The 21,423-nt window shown below is 39.7% G+C and overlaps 2 protein-coding genes across 7 annotated transcripts; one reads left to right on the top strand and one right to left on the bottom strand.

Moving 5' to 3' along the window:
• Positions 1-2,243: 2,243 nt before the first annotated feature.
• LOC146388340 (uncharacterized) lies at positions 2,244-11,724 on the top strand. Its single transcript, XM_084924841.1, has 5 exons — positions 2,244-5,264; positions 5,696-5,903; positions 6,354-6,519; positions 7,490-7,830; positions 11,524-11,724. The coding sequence occupies exons 1-5, from the start codon at positions 5,161-5,163 to the stop codon at positions 11,722-11,724; spliced, it is 1,020 nt and encodes a 339-aa protein (XP_084780967.1). The 5' UTR covers positions 2,244-5,160.
• Positions 11,725-12,636: 912 nt separating this feature from the next.
• Positions 12,637-20,837, bottom strand: LOC146388339 (uncharacterized). Of its 6 annotated transcripts, XM_084925569.1 has the most exons (17): positions 19,857-20,837; positions 19,356-19,439; positions 19,041-19,156; positions 18,876-18,944; positions 18,342-18,716; positions 18,112-18,191; positions 16,096-16,185; positions 15,820-15,998; positions 15,631-15,724; positions 14,861-15,217; positions 14,648-14,765; positions 14,482-14,573; positions 14,257-14,371; positions 13,788-13,889; positions 13,425-13,586; positions 13,138-13,293; positions 12,637-12,893 (listed from the first exon to the last, which is right to left on the bottom strand). In XM_084925569.1, the coding sequence occupies exons 6-17, from the start codon at positions 18,112-18,114 to the stop codon at positions 12,685-12,687; spliced, it is 1,677 nt and encodes a 558-aa protein (XP_084781695.1). In that variant the 5' UTR covers positions 18,115-18,191; positions 18,342-18,716; positions 18,876-18,944; positions 19,041-19,156; positions 19,356-19,439; positions 19,857-20,837; the 3' UTR covers positions 12,637-12,684. The 6 variants fall into 6 exon arrangements, 5 of the variants coding, with proteins under 5 accessions (XP_084781695.1, XP_084781694.1, XP_084781696.1 ...); XM_084925572.1 differs by lacking the exons at positions 18,112-18,191; positions 18,342-18,716; positions 18,876-18,944; ... (1 more) ...; positions 19,356-19,439; positions 19,857-20,837 and adding an exon at positions 12,968-12,992 and having other exon boundaries at positions 12,789-12,893; positions 16,096-16,440; XM_084925568.1 differs by lacking the exons at positions 18,112-18,191; positions 18,342-18,716; positions 18,876-18,944; ... (1 more) ...; positions 19,356-19,439; positions 19,857-20,837 and having other exon boundaries at positions 16,096-16,444.
• Positions 20,838-21,423: the final 586 nt, after the last annotated feature.

Below are 21,423 nucleotides of genomic sequence, written 5' to 3'. Positions count from 1 at the left end.
TGTGTCTGCAGAGCAGAGGGCAGGTTTGTCTCCAATGAACTGACTTAGTAATGAAGGTCCAAAGAAAATGCAGTATGTCCTGAGGGAGGTAATATATAATTAATAGTATTGGCATTGTCATTTCACAGCATTTTAAGGGAAATTTTGAATCAACAAGTGTAACTGCAGTTAATGAGAGGAGAAAAAACATCAAGTTTAATTGTCTTGATAGAAAAATATATGGGTCACAGTTGCATTGTTGAAAACAACCATCCCAAATTTGAACGCCTATTTGTTTGAATTTGTAAAACAGACACCATATAAGGGTTTTAATGTTGTAATGGTTTTACTGTATAGAGCGTGTTCCTCCTAAGGCTTGGATTTTACAGTGGCACCAACAGGGTTGATGGTATCCATGTGGATTCAGACAGCAAGAAGATACAGGAATTGGGTCATATAATTGTTTATTTTAAACAAGAATGACAGAACAATCAAACAGACATAAAAGGAAGGCCACAGGGACACAAACAAATTGATCAAAAATCTCTGGTCATATTCAGTCTAATAGATTCACCATGAACAATGACCCAGAAAGCTCAAAGTCATCACACAGATAATGTAAACAAATATAAAAGATGTCCTAATATTCACATTGTGTGAAAAATGTTAGTATTAAGTGAGAAATATGCAGTTTGTAGCATTGGCGCGTTTAGACCCTTTTCAGTAGTGATGGGATTTCCGGCTCCTTTTAGAGAACCGGCTCTTTCGGCTCGGCTCACTAAAAGATCCGGCTCTTTCGGCTCCCAACCGGCTCTTCAGGTTGTTTTGTTGCTTTAATTAATTTATTATTAACAACAATATAAAATTATGCACAAAAAGAATTACTAATGCAAAAAAAAAGTGGTTTTATTTATATATGTTTATATATAAATATATACAATGGCCCCTAGAGACAAAGCATGTACAATTTCCTCCAAACTCCAAAACACATTTCTAGCGTTAACTGAACTTCCAAAACAGAGCTACCTACACAGCAAATCCAGCATGTCCAAATTAACACTGTCGGATTTGATTTCAACACTATTAAAGTGTCTATATGGGTCCACACCAGAGAGTGTTAATTTAACTCTTTTTGGAGAGTTGGTACGTTAACTCTGATTTAGTGTTAAACACCAAATCTGTCTGGAGTTGATAATTTAACACTTGGTGTTAAGAGTTTATATATTAACTCTCAAAGAGTATTTTAGTTTAACTACGTAAGAGTTATCTTCTAATTAATTCTAAAAAGCGGGGATTTTACTGTTCTGAACTTCTAGAAATTTCTTTTGGAAATAAACATTTACTAAAAAGACGCAATGGTTTTTGAAAAACATTTATTCTGAACTGTGCACCACAATTTCAAAACATTTTCTGAAAGATGTAACAGTGTACATGTTCTCACTTTCATTAGAATTTTGTTTATCAAAAGGTCTGACATAGGTGAGCTGGTAAATGCAAATAACAGCATTCTCATCACTTATTTCTTCAATACAATATGCATGTCCTTCATTCATCACTTTGTGGAACTTCAACGCACTTCTGCTCTCCCCCATATTCCATCTTCACAAGCATATCCTATGTGGATAATAATAATAATAAATAATAAAAATTAGTTGACACTAATTAATGGCACAAATAATCCTGTAATCAATTGCAGCACAGTAAAAAAAAAAAAAGAATCCTTTTTGAGCCATTACTTGTGTAAAGTATTTTCCCAAAAGACAAGGACACAGGCAACAGGTAATACTGAACTAAATGTAAAACCTCAACCTTTTTCATTTTTACCTAAACCGTGTGCACAAAACTCTGGAGGGATCTAAATGCTAATGCAGAACCCAGTCAGGACATCTGCTACTGCTTCACATTCTAGACATTGTTTTAGGTGTATTTGACCAAAGGTTTGACTGAAAATTCACATGCAAAGCTTTTTTTCAAGGCTGTAGTATTTGCCCGCAAACAATACCTTTCAGCTAGCTAAAACAGAATATTATGCTATCACCGAGCAACATGGCTAATGCCTTCCACACAGCTTTGTCTCACCTCCAAAGAGCCACAGAAGTAAAAGCTAATAATAATAATTGAAACAATCTTTGAAAAAATGACTTACCAAGCATGGCGAACCACTCAAATATGTAGAGCAAAATGTTCTGAAACGGCTTCACTTCAGCTTCGATTGGAGCCTATGGTGCTGGGGGCGGAGTCTGTGAATTTACTCTATTGGTGTCATAGCCCCTTCAGAGTTAAGAGGTCAAGAGTTAATGTTTCCATTGTAACACCTCCAGATTTGACATAGAAACACTCATTTTTAACACTCGAGTTTAACTACTATCATTTTACACCTCAGAGTTACATTAAAAGAATGTGACTCTACTTAGAGTAAAATTAACTCTACTTTTGCAAGAAGACTACTAACACCAAAACATTTAACACTTTTGAATTTGCTGTGTAGATCACTTAAATTACACAATTGAACGCATATGTGTATTGTTTGTGTATTTATACACAAGCACACACATATATTCAAATAATAAAAAAAAAAAAGTTCATTTACCTGTTACTACCACACACCAAATCCGGTAGTTGGTACTTCCTGGCTTGTGTAGCCACTGGGTAACAAAAGCTCAACACTGCCCCCTAGCATCCTGGAGCACTTCTGTTGTGTTTGTGCCTGTTTTGAAGCTTGTACGTGCTTTGTCTCTAGCGGGCACCGTAAATATACTTTTATTTATTCACTCCACATAAAATGTAATAAATAAATCATATAATACAAAAACCAACTATTCACATTTCAGCTTTCAACTATTTAAATTTTCAGCTTTTTCCTTTTAAACAAATTTTAAGTGAAACAACACAAAACACTGCAAACCACAACAAAATTAAATATAAATAAAATATGAAAACAAAAAGAACATGCATATTCTCTGTCATATGGGCCTGCATGAATAAACTTTCTGAATCCTTTATCATCCGTAACTGAAAATAGTTGTGGATGATTACTATACCTTTCTAATGTGACGTTGTTGTCCCTGCCTCTCTTTCTCTGTCTCTCCCTCCTGCTCTGTTCCTGTGCTACTGCGAGTGTAACTACCGCTCCTACCCCCTCTTCCCAGGGCAAAGCACAAGGCTCGCGTGCAGAGTGAAGCGGAAAAAAGTGTGAGAGAGAGGGTGAGAGAAAGAAAAAAAAAACCCCACGGCTCCCGATAAGGAGCCGGCTCACGTCGTTCACGTCAAAGACCCGGCTCTAAGAGCCGTTTCGTTCGTGACAGACACATCACTACTTTTCTGGATGCTCAACCACCCTAAAAGCAACATGCCCTTTTAATGCTACATTTTACAAACTTCTCTGTTGGAGATCATACAGCAGATTACAGTGAAATCAAGTCCAGTGTTCTTGATGTTAAGTTGCTATTAGTGCACTCAAACAGAGGAGCTGCATGAGAGACAGGGCTGGAAAGGGTTAGAGGTAAAGAGCAAAAGTCAAAGACAGCAAAAGCCGTAGCTTCTCTTTTGCCCACATTCATTGATGATGATTTCATGATCTAAAGTTTGTGCAAGTTTCTCCTCTTTTTCTGCTTTGCCAAAAATTTTGCTTTAACTTACTTTCAAAAGTTATATTAAGAACTGTGATCATTTATTCAGAATCATTCTTCGTGCATAGTGGTCAGTACAGTGGACAGCTATTCAAAGGCTGTTTTCTTGTATTCGTTTCAGTGTTGATGGCACACTTGCACTTAAACCACTACATCGGACACTGATGTGTCACTCCATACCAAATTCATAGGTCAAAACGTAGGTTGTCCACCTAAGTGGACATGTAACAAACTCTTTGAAAAGTACATGTTTAAAAAAATGAAGTTCAAAAATCTTTTTTTTCATGCCTAAAGATGACTAAAACTACTTAAGAAAAAAATCCTGACTGAGGTTGTCATAATTCATGCATGAAAGGGTTCAACACTGAAATATAATCCAAAAAAGATATTGCTTTTGGATATGTTTTAATGTTTATCCTGTAACATTCAGGTCTGCAAAGGTGAAAATTATGAAATATGTTTACATGCAGCATAATATGTTGGTATAATTGTAAGGCAGAATGGATGACGTTATGACTGGGGGCTGAGGCCTCCTAGTGGTTTGATCCTAGAATCGTCCCTGCTGTGTGGCTAATTGTCCCAGACGAACAAGGCAACTGATCATAAGAATGCAATTCTCTTCTTTGCCACAAGAAGTCACTGCCGGAAAAAATGAGTATGGTGCAACAGACCCCTGCTTGTGTGAGAGCACTGCAGACACCGACAGAACGAGGGCTCGAGTCATTTTGTTGTCCTGTCACAACCCGTTCTCACTCCCGACGCGTAAAATAATGACGATTTGTCACGTCCCTTAACTTCTCATGCTGACGCTAAAGGTACCCTTCCACGTTTTTATGCGACGCTGTGGGTTGTCAATTCATTCCAATATGAACCCGCTCGCGGCGATCAGAGACGTTTCGAGCAGAGGCTCCAGCCATCCATTTACTCCAATAATAACCCCGTCACGGCGAAACATGACGCCGTGAAGCACAATCTAACTGGAGAACCGGGGACCCTCTCCGCGAACGGGTTTTTCTCCCTAATTTAATGCTTTCTTTTAATGACATCGTTAACATTTCTCAACAAAAACACATGAAAGTATCACTGATAATTCAACAATAAAATCGCTTCATGTTGTGGCCATCACACAGTGTTTTCCAAACTGATTCACGAGCTGAAAGTGCTCAGATTTAACGTACATAATCCTTTGTTAGGTTTATTATTTTCATTTCACACGTAAAACACATTTATAGATTCATTGACCACTCCTGTTAGTTTTGGATGCGCTCGGCTCCAACCAATCAGACCAATTTACGCAGACGCACTAATCCCGTAACTGCACACTACCCATAATCCTCAACCGCCGTTGCTATGGAAATGAGCTTGGTGCTACCCGTTATTCCTTTATTTACTCTAAAATAATAACCAGCGATAATACGAAAATAAACTGGCCCAGTGTTTAATTATGTAATTAAAAATTGCAAATTTTATTATTTTATTTTTTAGAAATTGCAATATTTATCTACAGCGCGCCTTTAGCGACACGTCAACAGATGTTAAGCAAGGCGATTGGATGGTTTTTACTGCAATGCATCTTGGGAGTCGTAGTAAATGTATCTTTCAACTCACGGTCCTGCAGCGAATTTTTCGACTCGACACGAGGCAGATCCTAGCTAAGTAAGTTGTGATCAACTGTGGGTAATTTGCATGTTCACTGAAATATTAATTTCAGTGATATTAAACTGATATTAAACTTGAAATGTTTTCACAGAGCAGTCTGTGTACCAAGAGAACTACTTCTGCAAAAGTTTATTTAAATTTTTTGTGTGATGTATTCTCATGTGTAAGACACTTGCTTGGCCACCCAGCTAATGTTAGTACTGCTCTGTTTTAGCAATGTATCTTTTCTGTAATTAATTCAGTTTTTTTTAACCCTATTCACGTAATTAACTCAATATTAACGACTTTAATCTCGTAATTGATTTTTTTTCTAAATATGGTGTAATACTGCCTCGTAATATAAGTTATTTCTTTGGTCATTATTTTTGTAATCATTTCACCAAAACAGTGCTTGAAATAATCCCTACATGTTCCATTTTCATTTGCAGAAATGACAAAGCCAAAAACCAAACCATGCCCTTCCTGTCAGGCTCCAAACACCTGCAACAGGAAGACATGCAGTGGATGCCTGGGCAGCCTGAACGTAAAGGAGGGATTGAAAAAAAAAAACAAGAACAGTTTAAAAACAGTAACTGGGCTGCCTCTGTTAAAAACAACAGAAATGCGAGCAGGGTGGTTAATTCAGCCCAGTTGTCAGTAAGTTTAAAAGTTCTGATCTAATAAGTGGTTGGTCTGCTAGACAATTCTTTATTAATCACAGTTGTCAATGTTTTCTTGTATATCATGAAGTAAGAAACTAACAAGACATGTATATACACATAAAATATTAATTTATAAAAGAGCATAAATAAAAAAGTTATTCACATCAGAATAACATCATCACACTAAAGACATCAAACTAGAAAAAACTTGTTAAAAACTATTTTTATTTAAGCTACTTCTGATTTTTAATTTAATCGGCTATTAACTGAGAGACAAAACATTTCAAGATGGATTTTATCATACATTTACAGGTTTGGTCACCATAAATACTTTTTAACTATCGACAACAATAAAACAACAAAGATGTGAAACCTAAAGGTTTGTTATACATCAATTTGCTTACATGAAAGACTGGCTGCATGTTTTTCTTTGTTGTTCTTGCAGGTTTCAAAACTACATGCCCTGGACTACCAGCCAATTCTGTTTCTTGGACAATTTGACCGTAAGGGCCGTATAGTAGGGGACGTGATCACTCAGATCGAACCAGCGGAAGGTGCTGCACGTGACATCCTCATGAAGATGAGGAAGCTTTATGAACACCTTCTGAGAAGTAAGATATGCTTTGTCCATTATCTGTAACCAGGTGTCCTTATCAGGTAGCCTATCCTAGCTGTCTTTGGGTGATACTCATGGTACACCCTAGATAAGAAGGCAGATCACCACGGGGTACATAGAGACAAACAAGATGGTGAGGATGAGGATAGTTAACAGTCACCAGCTATTCTATTCTACTCTACTCTATTCTGTTCTATTCTATTCTATTATTCAGCCAAGGTTCAGACCAGTAACCTTCTTGCTGTGAGGTGACAGCTGCCCTACATGTCCTGTTGCTAACATAAAATAGTGTTATATATGCCTTATTACCTCCCCATGTGGCGTTCATACACCAAAGCTAGCCATACTGAACCTCTGGTGTTACCCACCTGAACAATTTTGTATGTGTGTGTGTGTATAGTATGGTCTTTCACACTCATGTATATACAAATGTAATTTTAAAAATCTTCACGAAAACCAGACCTGATAATTCTCTTCGAGACTTTCTAGTATAACATATGTTATAATGTTACCAATATGAACACCAAGATTCTTAAATAACTTATATACTTCTTAAGAGGTTACCTGATTACCTCCCTGAGGTAGTTAGCATCACCATTGTACAAAACTCTTAAGTCACAGTACTAGCTTGAAGTGTCAAATGTTATGCACTACAAAGTCAGGAAAGTAGTGTCATCAGAGGAAAAAAGTCATTAGCTATCTGGATTTATAGTCACACTCATTAATTTATTAATGTACAATGTAGAAAAGCACTACAGATGTCACACTACCCTAGAGGGCACTTGTACTGAATGATTTGGGTCAGTGAGTGTGTGAGATGACTTATTTGACGCCAATATTTACAAGTTGTAACTTTAGTAAAAACTTAACTGAAAACATGCAAATCACTACTTATTATGTGTTTGTGTGTACTGTACATTTTTTCAACCCATTTTAATGAATATTTAATATTTAAAATTTTGCAGAATTACAAGCTTCACCTCCTGCTAAAAGTTCTACACCAGCAGCTGGACCATCCTCTGCTGACAGTGTCGATGCTGGACCAGTCCCAGACCCAGAGGCTCTAAACGAGGAATTTATTCTTCATTTAGAGCCTGTACCAACATCTTCCCTCTGTCAGCCTCCTGCATCCTCCTCTTCATCTCTGCTTCCTCCTGCATCCTCCTCTCCATCTCTGCTTCCTCCTGCATCCTCCTCTCCATCTCTGCTTCCTCCTGCATCCTCCTCTTCATCTCTGCTTCCTCCTGCATCCTCCTCTCCATCTCTGCTTCCTCCTGCATCCTCCTCTCCATCTCTGCTTCCTCCTGCATCCTCCTCTCCATCTCTGCTTCCTCCTGCATCCTCCTCTTCATCTCTGCTTCCTCCTGCATCCTCCTCTTCGTCTGTGCTTCCTCCTGCATCTTCCTCTCTGTCTCTGCTTCCTCCTGCATCCTCCTCTCCATCTCTGCTTCCTCCTGCATCCTCCTCTCCATCTCTGCTTCCTCCTGCATCCTCCTCTTCATCTCTGCTTCCTCCTGCATATTCCTCTCTGTCTCTGCTTCCTCTTGCATCCTCCTCTTCATCTCTGCTTCCTCCTGCATCCTCCTCTTCATCTCTGCTTCCTCCTGCATCTTCCTCTCTGTCTCTGCTTCCTCCTGCATCCTCCTCTTCATCTCTGCTTCCTCCTGCATCCTCCTCTCCATCTCTGCTTCCTCCTGCATCCTTCTCTTCATCTCTGCTTTCTCCTGCATCCTCCTCTCCATCTCCACATCCTGCATCTCCCTCAATTTCTACGGTGTACACCTCGGATGTCCCAAACAAAAAAAGGACAAGGAAAGGTTAGATGTTATGGTACTGTAAATGTACGAAACACATGACAGGTTCGTTAAGTTTGTTAAGATTTCTTTTTCTTAATTTTTGCATTTTCTCCAGTTTTACAGACCTCATGTAAATATTTCATTTGTTATTTTTCAGAATGCCGAAAACACCGTACACAGAAGATTTTCAAATATGAAGAGATAGTAGACAGGAGAGTTGTAAATGTAAGTAATTTAGCCTGCTGCTGTGCAGATTTGTTTGCGTCTTTGGACTTCCCGGATTTGAACTGTGCCTGACTGACTATCCATAAGCTTTTGTATTTGATGAATCTACACTAATTCAGCCACTGAGTCAGGATTTCACTCCAAATAGGACATTAAATAGGAACATACCACCTGATACGACCTGGTCGTGCTGCCTTCCTGATGTTTACGTTCTTTAAAGTCCTCCTGACATCATGCTCAGAAGGAGTGATTGATGTGGAGGTGCTCCCTCCCATTCAGTAACATCTGCTTCAGTTAGTTTTGCTTGTGAGCCACAATGTAAGCAGTGTTGCTTTGCTGACATGCACTCGATGCTGGCAGTACAAGCATTGTAGTGGTTCTTATGTTTTTGTAAACTAATTGTATAATATATTGAGCCATTCAATAGTACACAAATGTTTATAAGCTCCTTTTTGTATGCAACTTGCATGTCTTTCTTAATTAATTGTTTGTTTATATCATGTTTTTCAGGAAAAAGAAGAAGTTAAAGTCAAGTGGAAGCCTTGCTCAACATGGTATGTAGTAACAACTTTGTTGGACGGGAACAGACATTCATATTGTTGATAAATAGTTATCACCTCAATTTGAACTCGTGTATTTGGACTAAAGTAAATTGGGAGCTTTTAGCTATCGAGCTCCTCTTCTGTGAGGAGCTTGATAGCTGTCCACCTCCAAAGTCCATTATGAGTTTTGGAGGTGGACATGGTCAACACTTTTAAGAGTAGGCATAAGACTTTACTTCTTTATAGAGCTTATAGTTAGGGCTGGTTCAGGTCAGCCCTTAGTTATGCTGTAATAGGACCAGACTGCTGGGGGTTAGTGTCCCCCCCCCCCCCCTCTCTCTCTGTCTGTCTCTTTCAGGGTTATGCAGGCTCAGTATTGGTTGAAGATGCAGTCACGTCTCGTTTTACTAAAAACTCTCCCCCTCTCCCTCACCACCATCTGTAAACATACATGTCTCAGTAATGCAGTTCATGCATGTTACTAACTAACCTTCTTCCCTGGAGTTTCTGTGCTCTCTCATCCAGCAGGTTCCGATGGATCGTGGCTGCTGCTGTGGTCCTGCTTGACATCTACTACATATATTATTACTCTCTGACTTGATTTGATTAATTTATATTACAATGAAGGTGTATAAAGCATGACATGAATATAGAAGATATTTCATCCTAAAAAATTGTCATATGTCACAACCTAAATTATCCTATTTTGTGTGTGGTTGTGGTTGTTGTTTGTTATGTTTTTCTCCTGACAGTGGCAAAGTGTGGGATGACACATGGGAACCTGCGCAGTTTTACACACAGTAAACCAGGCACCACAGGTCGCAGAGATCGCACAGTTCACAGTTTGTAGTTCAGCATAAAAGTTCAAAATAAAATATTTACTATACATTTCAACCAGTGTCAGTCTCTGTTTCACTCTCTAATTGTGGCTTAAGTACCTAACACATTCATGAATCTGATCGATCAATAATATCTTCCCTGCACTCGATATCTCATAGTTTTACATATCAGCCAACATTATTGTCTACATCCTCATAAATATAGAAGTGACTTGCTTATTATAACATATTACAAGTTAAAGTAATACTGCACTGCATGTATAGTAAGTAACACCTACTGTGTATGGGAGCCTAAAGCAAAGTTAACTGCACCATTACCAGCTTCAAAACATATTGTATATTATATGTTTCTACCTTTTTGTAATATGTCATGTTTAGATGCAGTGACAATTGCACATTTGGAGTTGTGGTCATATGTGGTTTTTATATACAGGGTATTAGAAAACATTTTTTGCTATTTTTCTTGTTTGTTTGCACATTATTATTGTGTACATATTACATATGTAACATTATTGTTAATATTATTATTAGATATCAAAGATACAATTTGATTAAGGGTTTTCCTGTCATAATTTCAATACAAATGCAATTACACACGTAAACAATAGGATCAAAATAAACTTTTAAAAAGTCTGTTGATCAAATGCTGATTTTCAAAACATTCTAGAGGAAAACAGAGATAAAATAATCTGAACAGTAACAGTGATCTTGGATGATGATGGAGGCTTCAATGGATTATTCTGTTTCAATCAATAGGTTCGTATCTATGACAATAATTTGATAAGTTTAACAGGTTGGTTTAGGCCTGGCAATACAGCAAATATTCACAAACTTTTGTTTTTGAAGAATGTTTATCTTTTTTGGGATGAAGCTATCTGGCAAAATGATACAACCCTTTTAACCTCATCTTTATGTCTATCATGTGGCTATGATACTGGATTTTGGTTTGATGCATATGCAGGTTACAGCTGGGGAATGGCAGTATGTTGTGGATTGATTTGGCATGTTCAACCACTGTTACACCAAACTCTCTCACTTATAACATGATAAAGGCCTCTTACCCAGTGTCATGGATTTTCTATACTTTTGGGGACACAGGGCCAAAGTCTGAGGCAATAAGTCAGATCAAAGAAGGCAATGATTCTAAAATGGGAGTTTACTTATGTCATTATATATATCCAGGAATATGTGCCTGAGGATAGTTGTCATGAAATCAATATTAAATCAAAGTATTCCTTAATTACCACAGCTGACACGAGTTCTCCATAGCTGCCTGCTGTCTCGGGATCTGTCTCCAAAAAGGACCAGGGAGCGCTAACATGTTATGTTCTAAACTGATGAAGAAAATGCACATTAAACATAACATAAACTTACTGAGTGAAGTAATGTCAAGAGGATTCCTTTAGCTCCTATTGGGTTGGTTCCCTGATCAATGCAATACAGAATCATTAATCTGGTTTTATGTAATGTCCTCAAAACATGTCAAAATGAGGCTCACTAGTCTGTGTGGCCTCCACATGCCTGTATGACCTCCCTACAACACCTAGGCATGCTCCTGATGAAGTGGCAGATGCTCTCCTGATGGATCTCCTCCCAGACTCCAGGACTAAAGCATCTGCCCACTCCTGGACATTTTGTGGTGCAGTTGGTGGATGGAGTGAGACATGATGTCCCAGATGTCCTCAATTGGATTCAGGTCTGGGGAATGGGCGGGCCAGTCCACAGCATCAATGCCTTCGTCTTGCAGGAACTGCTGACACACTCCAGCCACATGAGGTCTAGGATTGTCTTGCATTAGGAGGAACCCGGGGCCACCCGCACCAGCATATGGTCTCACAAGGGGTCTGAGGATCTCATCTCAGTACCTAATGGCAGTCAGGCTACCTCTGCCGAACACATGGAGGGCTGTGCAGCTCCCCAAAGAAATGCCACCCCACACCAAAACTGACCCACTGCCAAACTCATGCTGGAGGATGCTGCAGGCAGCAGAAGGTTCTCCACGGCGTCTCCAGACTGTCACAAGTGCTCAGTGTGAACCTGCTTTCATCTGTGAGGAGCACAGGGCGCCAGTGGCAAAGTTGCCAATCTTTGTGTTCTCTGGCAAATGCCAAATATCCGGCACGGTGTTGGGCTGTAAGTACAACCCCACCTGTGGACGTCGGGCCCTCATGGAGTCCGTTTCTGACCGTTTGAGCAGATGTGCACATTTGTGGCCTGCTGGAGGTCATTTTGCACAGCTCTGGCCTTTCTTTCCTACCCCACAGTACCTTCCCTTACCATTTGGTTCCTACTCTTTTACTTCTTCTTTGATGACGGTTGTCTTTCTAGATAAGCAATTTCATTTGCTCTGGGGCGAGTCACTGGCTCGGGTGCATTCTGGGACTGTCAGTTCACCAGTGTGCTGGCATGCTTCTTAACAAACACACCACTACAGCAAACATCTCAATTGTACTTGTTGATTTCTTCGACAAAACACTGAACAAAAAATTTACTTGTGAGTGTGCTGCCTGGTGCTTTTAAATTTTGTGATAATTTGAGCAGCCCAGAAAGCATCCCATAAATTAAATTATGTTATCGTATCGGAACATGTACACTAGTCATTAAATTAGATGGGAAATAATGATTCACGGTAAACAACTGCACCAAGGAAATTCCATTTTTCTTCTCAAAATGTAAAATGTCTGTTGAAAAAAATCACATTAAACAGAGATGTGATTAACTTTTTATTTTACCAAACATAACATCAATGATGACACAATCAGTCTTCATCAGAAGTGCTCAAATCACTCTCAGTGGCATCGTCTGGAATGTCCTCCTCCGAGTCCATTTCCAGGAGTGGTTGGTGGCTGAGGATTCTCTTGTACACGTCCTTTACTTCGAGCATTTCAGCTTTCAGTTCACTTTGTTTTTTTAAAACCAGGCTACAGAGTCCCTTTTGTGCATCCTCCGACATGCCAACAAAGGAGGCTGTAAAAAGAACAAAACAAATAAATATGAGTAAAGTAAAACAAACAAACAAACAAAAAAAAAAAAAAACTCACCTCATAAACACAAGGAATTAGGATCCTGTAATTAAACATTTTTTTTTAAAAGGGAGAAGGCAGTGTTAGCTAGCAATCTAGATATAGGTAAAAGATCCAGTAAGACTTTAGCATCTGCTCTTATTTTCAATCGATTCATCAAAAAATTAATAAATAAATAAAGTGCTTACAGTCTGAGGAGATTGTCCCCAACACCACAGATTGCATTCGCAACACTGTCCAGTGATGCCGCATCTCCCTGCAAAGGATCATCTCCTCCTCTCTCAGGCGCCTCACAGCCATCACCTTCTCAAAGACCTTTCTCTTTGTCCGGAGGTCAGCAGCAGCTACAGTTTAACAACATCAGATGGGAAAACATAGTAGCATATTATGATTCAAGAACAAAACATTCAACTACTGCTCAGATACTGGGAGTTTGTTTAAAAAGGATATTTAGAAATCAAGAGCTTGCGTTCACTTGTGCTCTGCCAGGGCCAAATATCAGTCTGCATGAGGGCATCACTGGATACGATTTGCTTTGTTGGTTCAGCGAGCTTGTTGTAGTCGTCAACAGCGGACGCAAAGCGTTTCTTGTCAACTAAGATGACCTTGCGAATTCTGTGTCGCCTCTTGTTGCTATCTGTAAATAATCATAAAAAATTCATACCTTCACATAATGTATATAGTTACATTTTAATCTACACTCATCAATTTGTTTGCTAGAACAAATCACATCCAGCTTAAACAAACCTGGATCTGATTTTATTCTGTTTACAAAGTAGCTGTACAAGCTGTACAAACTAAGTATCAAACGGTCCATTTCAAAGAAACTGGGACGTACCATTTTGTCTGTAAAGACTTTGTGTTCGCACTCTGATGATGACGACAAGCTCCTCTATTCGTGCCTGCAACGCTCCAAGGCTGCCATCAGTTTGATCACTTTCTAAGTGAGAGGAATATTAATCAGAATACAGGATGAGTAACAGTCACCAAACTACAGTGGACTCTGTAATCACTGACTTGATGACATTCATTATAAGACATCTGGAGCCTTCATGTGCTGCATTATCATGAGATAACAAGTATGTTGGTGTTCAGGTTTATAAAACCAATTAGTACGACATCATTTCAATCCAGGTCCAATCCAATTTGATGAAACGCAACAACTCTGCCATAAATTCTGCTTTTACAAGGCTTATTTTTCATTGTTTGTTGACACTGTCAGAAAGGTCTTAATTCTACCTTAAGTTCTTTAATGAGGCCATGGTGGGTCCTATTGTTATACACGAGTGCATTATATTGAGACTCACCTTCAGCCCATTTCTGCACATCGGCCACCCATTGCTGCAGTGTGTCGTCATCCACACCCAGCTCATTTTTGGTCGCATTCAGGCTCTCCACTTGTTCTCTAAGGATCCTTATGATCTAAGAATACATTCATAAATGTCATTCATATTGACATTAAAAGAGTACTGGTGTTTTCCCCCATTACCACACACATTAAAATGGTTTTTGAAAAAAATAAAATAAGTCACCTTTAGATATTTCTGGCTCAAAGTGCGGCCCAGTTGTTCCACTTTCCTTTTGTTCCAGCCCAAAGCCAGGAGGGTCAGCATGTCTGTTCGCCCTGCATTTCAGTTAGTATACAAATAAGAATTAATGAGCAGGAGACTGAGTGGAATCTCAGACACGGACACATACCTGCTTTAGACATGTACTTCGTTGTGATGGCCGCCCTAGACAGGAAACTGTTTACTTGTTCCACCTCTTCTCCAACTGTTGAACCGGCCCCATCCTGAAACGCACCTCCCCATTTGATCTATAGAAAGGAGGTCACAATACATGACTGCTGAATTCATTCAACCTTATAACAAAATGTCTCAAACTAATCCAAAACTACAAGCTGCAGTATACCTCGCATTTCCAAGTGTGAGCCTTTGCATGCATGACGGAGAGAAAAGGACGCATTGACAAGAGGTTCCTCAGCTCAGGGCACTGCTGAGCCACCTTGGTTAAATATGGGAAATATTTACAGGCCACTTCGGAGCAAAGGAACGTAATATGTCCTGGGACGTTAGCTGCCAACTTCCTCTGGAGAAAAAGGGGGTAAGCAAAGATCTCCCCTCGAAACATGTTCAATGCAGTTAAGAGGACTCCGTGGCGACAAACAGCTATTTCCATGCCCTCTTCATCCAACTTCCCAGTGGACTTTTTGGACGACTCCTTTGCTGCAGTCCAAGATGAAGATCCGCACAACCCTTTCCCCGGGACCTGTACACTCAAAGATTTTAACATAAAAGACATGGCATGATTAAGCCCTATCAGGGACAAACTTTTTAAAACAAATGCATAACAATTAGCTGAATTAGCCTTGAGTCACACAAGACCTCATATCTCCCCAGGACAGCACTGATAACACAAAATAAAAATCATGTTGTTGTTTTTTTTAAATACACATGGTGAGGAAATTAAGTACACATTAAGATAAAGTAAAGTAAATAGTATTACGACAACACCAAGAGAAAAATAAAATAAATATCCACCCATCCATATTTATATACACACACACACACACACACACACACACACACACACACACACACACACACACACACACGGTTATGGAATTAACGTCATTTTAACAAGATTAACGCTAACAGCACTAATATATATGTGTATCTTACATGATTTGTGTGTCTCTGGATGTATTTCACAAACTCAGCAACTTCCTCATCTTTTTCAATGAAGACACCTTCAAAGTTCCCCTGCTCTGAAGTGCTGAACGAACACAGTGACAGTTGTTTGAAAAGAAACATTAAAATACATTTTTCTACAAATCCATATTTGACTTATGTACACAATGCATAACGTACCTTGCATTTGACCGAAAGCGATAAAGCTTGCGGTTTCCATCAACTGAGACGGCAAGCATGTCTGGAGTGCAGGCAGGGCAGCTAAAGCATGGCTCCTTGCACATCCTGTCCACCTCAAACTTTACAGCACTCCACTCCAAGAAACTTTTACTGAAGGCATCAGCTGATATTCGGCCAGTCTTTTACATAGAGGACATACAACAGAATATTCAAGGACAGTCATCATAAACATTGATTTGCACAATTTCCTTAAACTTGGCAAATTTAGAAACTCACCCTTCCAAAATGGGCTGTTCGTTCATCCAGCATTTTGACAAATGCCTTAAGTGACATCCCTGGTGCAGCCTTCTTAATGTCATAGAAAGACTGAAAGACATCCATTGAAAACAGGGTGCAGAAATTTAAGGTGCCAGGCCAATATCCACTACCCAGGATGTCCTTAACTGAGGGGGACCACATTAGGCCACAGCTGGTGCAGCTCACCACTGGCAGTGCAAGGTTATAACGGCCTTTACAGGGAGTGCAGAATTATTAGGCAAATGAGTATTTTGTCCACACCATCCTCTGCATGCATGTTGTCTTACTCCAAGCTGTATAGGCTCAAAAGCCTACTACCAATTAAGCATATTAGGTGATGTGCAACTCTGTAATGAGAAGGGGTGTGGTCTAATGACATCAACACCGTATATCAGGTGTGCATAATTATTAGGCAACGTCCTTTCCTTTGGCAAAATGGGTCAAAAGAAGGACTTGACAGGCTCAGAAAAGTCAAAAATAGTGAGATATCTTGCAGAGGGATGCAGCAGTCTCAAAATTGCAAAGCTTCTGAAGCGTGATCATCGAACAATCAAGCGTTTCATTCAAAATAGTCAACAGGGTCGCAAGAAGCGTGTGGAAAAACCAAGGCGCAAAATAACTGCCCATGAACTGAGAAAAGTCAAGCGTGCAGCTGCCAACATGCCACTTGCCACCAGTTTGGCCATATTTCAGAGCTGCAACATCACTGGAGTGCCCAAAAGCACAAGGTGTGCAATACTCAGAGACATGGCCAAGGTAAGAAAGGCTGAAAGACGACCACCACTGAACAAGACACACAAGCTGAAACGTCAAGACTGGGCCAAGAAATATCTCAAGACTGGTTTTTCTAAGGTTTTATGGACTGATGAAATGAGAGTGAGTCTTGATGGGCCAGATGGATGGGCCCGTGGCTGGATTGGTAAAGGGCAGAGAGCTCCAGTCCGACTCAGACGCCAGCAAGGTGGAGGTGGAGTACTGGTTTGGGCTGGTATCATCAAAGATGAGCTTGTGGGGCCTTTTCGGGTTGAGGATGGAGTCAAGCTCAACTCCCAGTCCTACTGCCAGTTTCTGGAAGACACCTTCTTCAAGCAGTGGTACAGGAAGAAGTCTGCATCCTTCAAGAAAAACATGATTTTCATGCAGGACAATGCTCCATCACACGCGTCCAAGTACTCCACAGCGTGGCTGGCAAGAAAGGGTATAAAAGAAGAAAAACTAATGACATGGCCTCCTTGTTCACCTGATCTGAACCCCATTGAGAACCTGTGGTCCATCATCAAATGTGAGATTTACAAGGAGGGAAAACAGTACACCTCTCTGAACAGTGTCTGGGAGGATGTGGTTACTGCTGCACGCAATGTTGATGGTGAACAGATCAAAACACTGACAGAATCCATGGATGGCAGGCTTTTGAGTGTCCTTGCAAAGAAAGGTGGCTATATTGGTCGCTGATTTGTTTTTGTTTTGTTTTTGAATGTCAGAAATGTATATTTGTGAATGTGGAGATGTTATATTTGTTTCATAGGTAAAAATAAATCATTGAAATGGGTATATATTTGTTTTTTGTTAAGTTGCCTAATAATTATGCACAGTAATAGTCACCTGCACACACAGATATCCCCCTAAAATAGCTAAAACTAAAAACAAACTAAAAACTACTTCCAAAAACATTCAGCTTTGATATTAATGAGTTTTGTGGGTTCATTGAGAACATGGTTGTTGTTCAATAATAAAATTATTCCTCAAAAATACAACTTGCCTAATAATTCTGCACTCCCTGTAGAAAGGATAAGGATAAATTCAGTCATGGCTCAAAGCATTCATTTTTTTCATGTTGTTTTCAAATCGGTCTGGTAAATCCAAATGACCTTTGACAGGTGCCCACATATACTGCGGGCCGAGGGTAATTCAAACCAAGATAGCAATGCACAATTTGCAATAAAACCTCCAAACACATCTATTGTGTATGTAGTGTGTGACAAAAGGGCAACTTACCATTTATAGTTACAAGAGCCACAATTGCGCCGGGTGAAACCTCAACGTTACCTGCTGGGCAGTCACACACATGGTCTGGCCTTTGCACAGGCAACAGCCGAACGAACATTAAAACACACAATATATATATAAAAAGAATTGGAAATTAACTGATACACAATAAATATACAATAACAGCACCCACTCATACTCGTACATAGCAAGAAATGCATAAGACTTAAAAACCGTACCTATTGGCTTGTGAAACTCTGATGAAGGCTGCAAAAACCCTCCTGTTACTGCCTCTCTGCTGTGCAGGACAAAGCGTGTGTGAACTGCAATATCACAGTCAGCACAAAGGAATGGAAGAGGCAGGCAGTCCAGACACCTCACAACTACTTGTTTGCCACACTGACACACACGGTGTGACTGTGGATCCAGAGTAGCTAATATATTGTCTATAAGACAAGGCCTGGCCTCTTTCCACTTTTGCGAGGACACCATATTTCTGATCGCCCAGTGAGTAGCAGCTGATTCAGATGACGTCTCACAAGCCATGGCTGCGTCCTCTTCTCCATCCTCCAACATCTGAAGGAGCTCCTGACGAAGCACCTCAGTTCCATACACTAACAGAAAAAAAATAAAGAAAGGAAGAAACTCTTCCACAAAGTGAAAAACACTCTAGGCAGTATGTTTCTTAGGACTGCACAAAAGCCCTGCATAACTCAACTATAACAACAAATATAAAAGTAAACAGAAATCACAATATATACAAGGTAAAGTACCTTTTGTTGGGTTGACACTGGCAACATAACTAGGTTCTTCACGTGGACATTGATGCTGATCTCTGGACACTGGGGGGAAAAAAGAGATTGAAGAATATTTACTTACTGAAATTCTTTGGTGAAAACAAGTTGTGAGATAAAATCAATGGTTGTGTGAGCACTGACCACGTGGCATGCAACTAGTACTTCGACTGGTTGATGGTCTGAGGAATAAAATCTCCCTGTCTGTCACGTGTTTTCCAGCGCACTGGTCTTGGCTGAGGTTCACTCTGTGCATCATTCTATGCAATTAACAAGGAAAAAAGGGAACACCTAAAATACAGTCCATGATTAAAGCAAAGATTATCAAACATCTTAAGTTAACCAACTTAATTTGACATAAACTTAAAAAAAAAATTCAAATAATATAACGTTTACTACATACAAAATATCAGACAAGCGTGTTCCCTCTTTAACAACTGTTTCCACTAAAAATGTTACCTGCATATCTTGAAGGAGTTCGTCAGCACAGCAGCCTGAAGCTCTTCCTCCAGCTCGGGATCCTCTGAATCACTCATTTTCAAGCTAAACAGGAAAGAGATTTTTGCAGAACTCAGTGACATAAACACATAACTAACGCAATTCAAATGATTTTCAGTCTTGGCGCTCCGGTTAACGTTAGCAATTAACGTTAGTATCATCAGTTTGTAAAGAGCTAGCAGAACTCTTAGCGCAAAAACTGCTTTACGCACCATGTGAGGGTATTTTGCAACAAACAAGTCCTTTAACGTTTGTAATAGATTTAATCCATCATTCGTTGGATTAAATGGCTAATGCTGCAGTAGCCACCTAGCAAGCATGCTGACGGTAGCTGTAGCCATTTTTAAATGCATTACACCGTTTCGAGATCAGTCACCTCTGTTTGTTTGAAGCTTTTATGAAAAACAAACTTTGAAACACACATCAAGGTATTACTTTAAATATATGTATTTTTTTACATACCTGCATTAGAATCAATCAGTTCCGCCTCATTTTCTTATTCTTATAAATGCGTCTCTCCATTCTCCCATCATCCTTTGCTTACACACGTTGCGTCTGATTGGTTGGAGCCGAGCGCATCCAAAACTAACAGGAGTGGTGAATGAATCTATAAATGTGTTTTACGTGTGAAATGAAAATAATAAACCTAACAAAGGATTATGTACGTTAAATCTGAGCACTTTCAGCTCGTGAATCAGTTTGGAAAACACTGTGTGATGGCCACAACATGAAGCGATTTTATTGTTGAATTATCAGTGATACTTTCATGTGTTTTTGTTGAGAAATGTTAACGATGTCATTAAAAGAAAGCATTAAATTAGGGAGAAAAACCCGTTCGCGGAGAGGGTCCCCGGTTCTCCAGTTAGATTGTGCTTCACGGCGTCATGTTTCGCCGTGACGGGGTTATTATTGGAGTAAATGGATGGCTGGAACCTCTGCTCGAAACGTCTCTGATCGCCGCGAGCGGGTTCATATTGGAATGAATTGACAACCCACAGCGTCGCATAAAAACGTGGAAGGGTACCTTTAGCGTCAGCATGAGAAGTTAAGGGACGTGACAAATCGTCATTATTTTACGCGTCGGGAGTGAGAACGGGTTGTGACAGGACAACAAAATGACTCGAGCCCTCGTTCTGTCGGTGTCTGCAGTGCTCTCACACAAGCAGGGGTCTGTTGCACCATACTCATTTTTTCCGGCAGTGACTTCTTGTGGCAAAGAAGAGAATTGCATTCTTATGATCAGTTGCCTTGTTCGTCTGGGACAATTAGCCACACAGCAGGGACGATTCTAGGATCAAACCACTAGGAGGCCTCAGCCCCCAGTCATAACGTCATCCATTCTGCCTTACAATTATACCAACATATTATGCTGCATGTAAACATATTTCATAATTTTCACCTTTGCAGACCTGAATGTTACAGGATAAACATTAAAACATATCCAAAAGCAATATCTTTTTTGGATTATATTTCAGTGTTGAACCCTTTCATGCATGAATTATGACAACCTCAGTCAGGATTTTTTTCTTAAGCAGTTTTAGTCATCTTTAGGCATGAAAAAAAAGATTTTTGAACTTCATTTTTTTAAACATGTACTTTTCAAAGAGTTTGTTACATGTCCACTTAGGTGGACAACCTACGTTTTGACCTATGAATTTGGTATGGAGTGACACATCAGTGTCCGATGTAGTGGTTTAAGTGCAAGTGTGCCATCAACACTGAAACGAATACAAGAAAACAGCCTTTGAATAGCTGTCCACTGTACTGACCACTATGCACGAAGAATGATTCTGAATAAATAATAAAACAACTGAAGCCGCTCAAATAGAAGACGATTGAGCACACTTGGTGTTTTACCTGGCAAAGAATTAGACGTCTTTTTGACCAACGGCCAGGAACCTACTTGGCCATTCAGTCTTGACGTTTTCTCACTGCGCGAGTGCACACATATAGGTACATTTAACTGAATCAAATCAGATGGTGACAGCTAGAGTCAAAGCAGGTTTTAACCTTAAACATTAGCTAAAAA

The sequence above is a fragment of the Perissodus microlepis genome, chromosome 4 (assembly GCF_051167445.1).
Source record: "Perissodus microlepis isolate ML-2025 ecotype Zambia chromosome 4, ASM5116744v1, whole genome shotgun sequence".
NCBI lineage: Eukaryota > Metazoa > Chordata > Actinopteri > Cichliformes > Cichlidae > Perissodus > Perissodus microlepis.
Note: the sequence above shows the minus strand (reverse complement) of the source record. Positions and strands in the feature narration are given on the sequence as shown.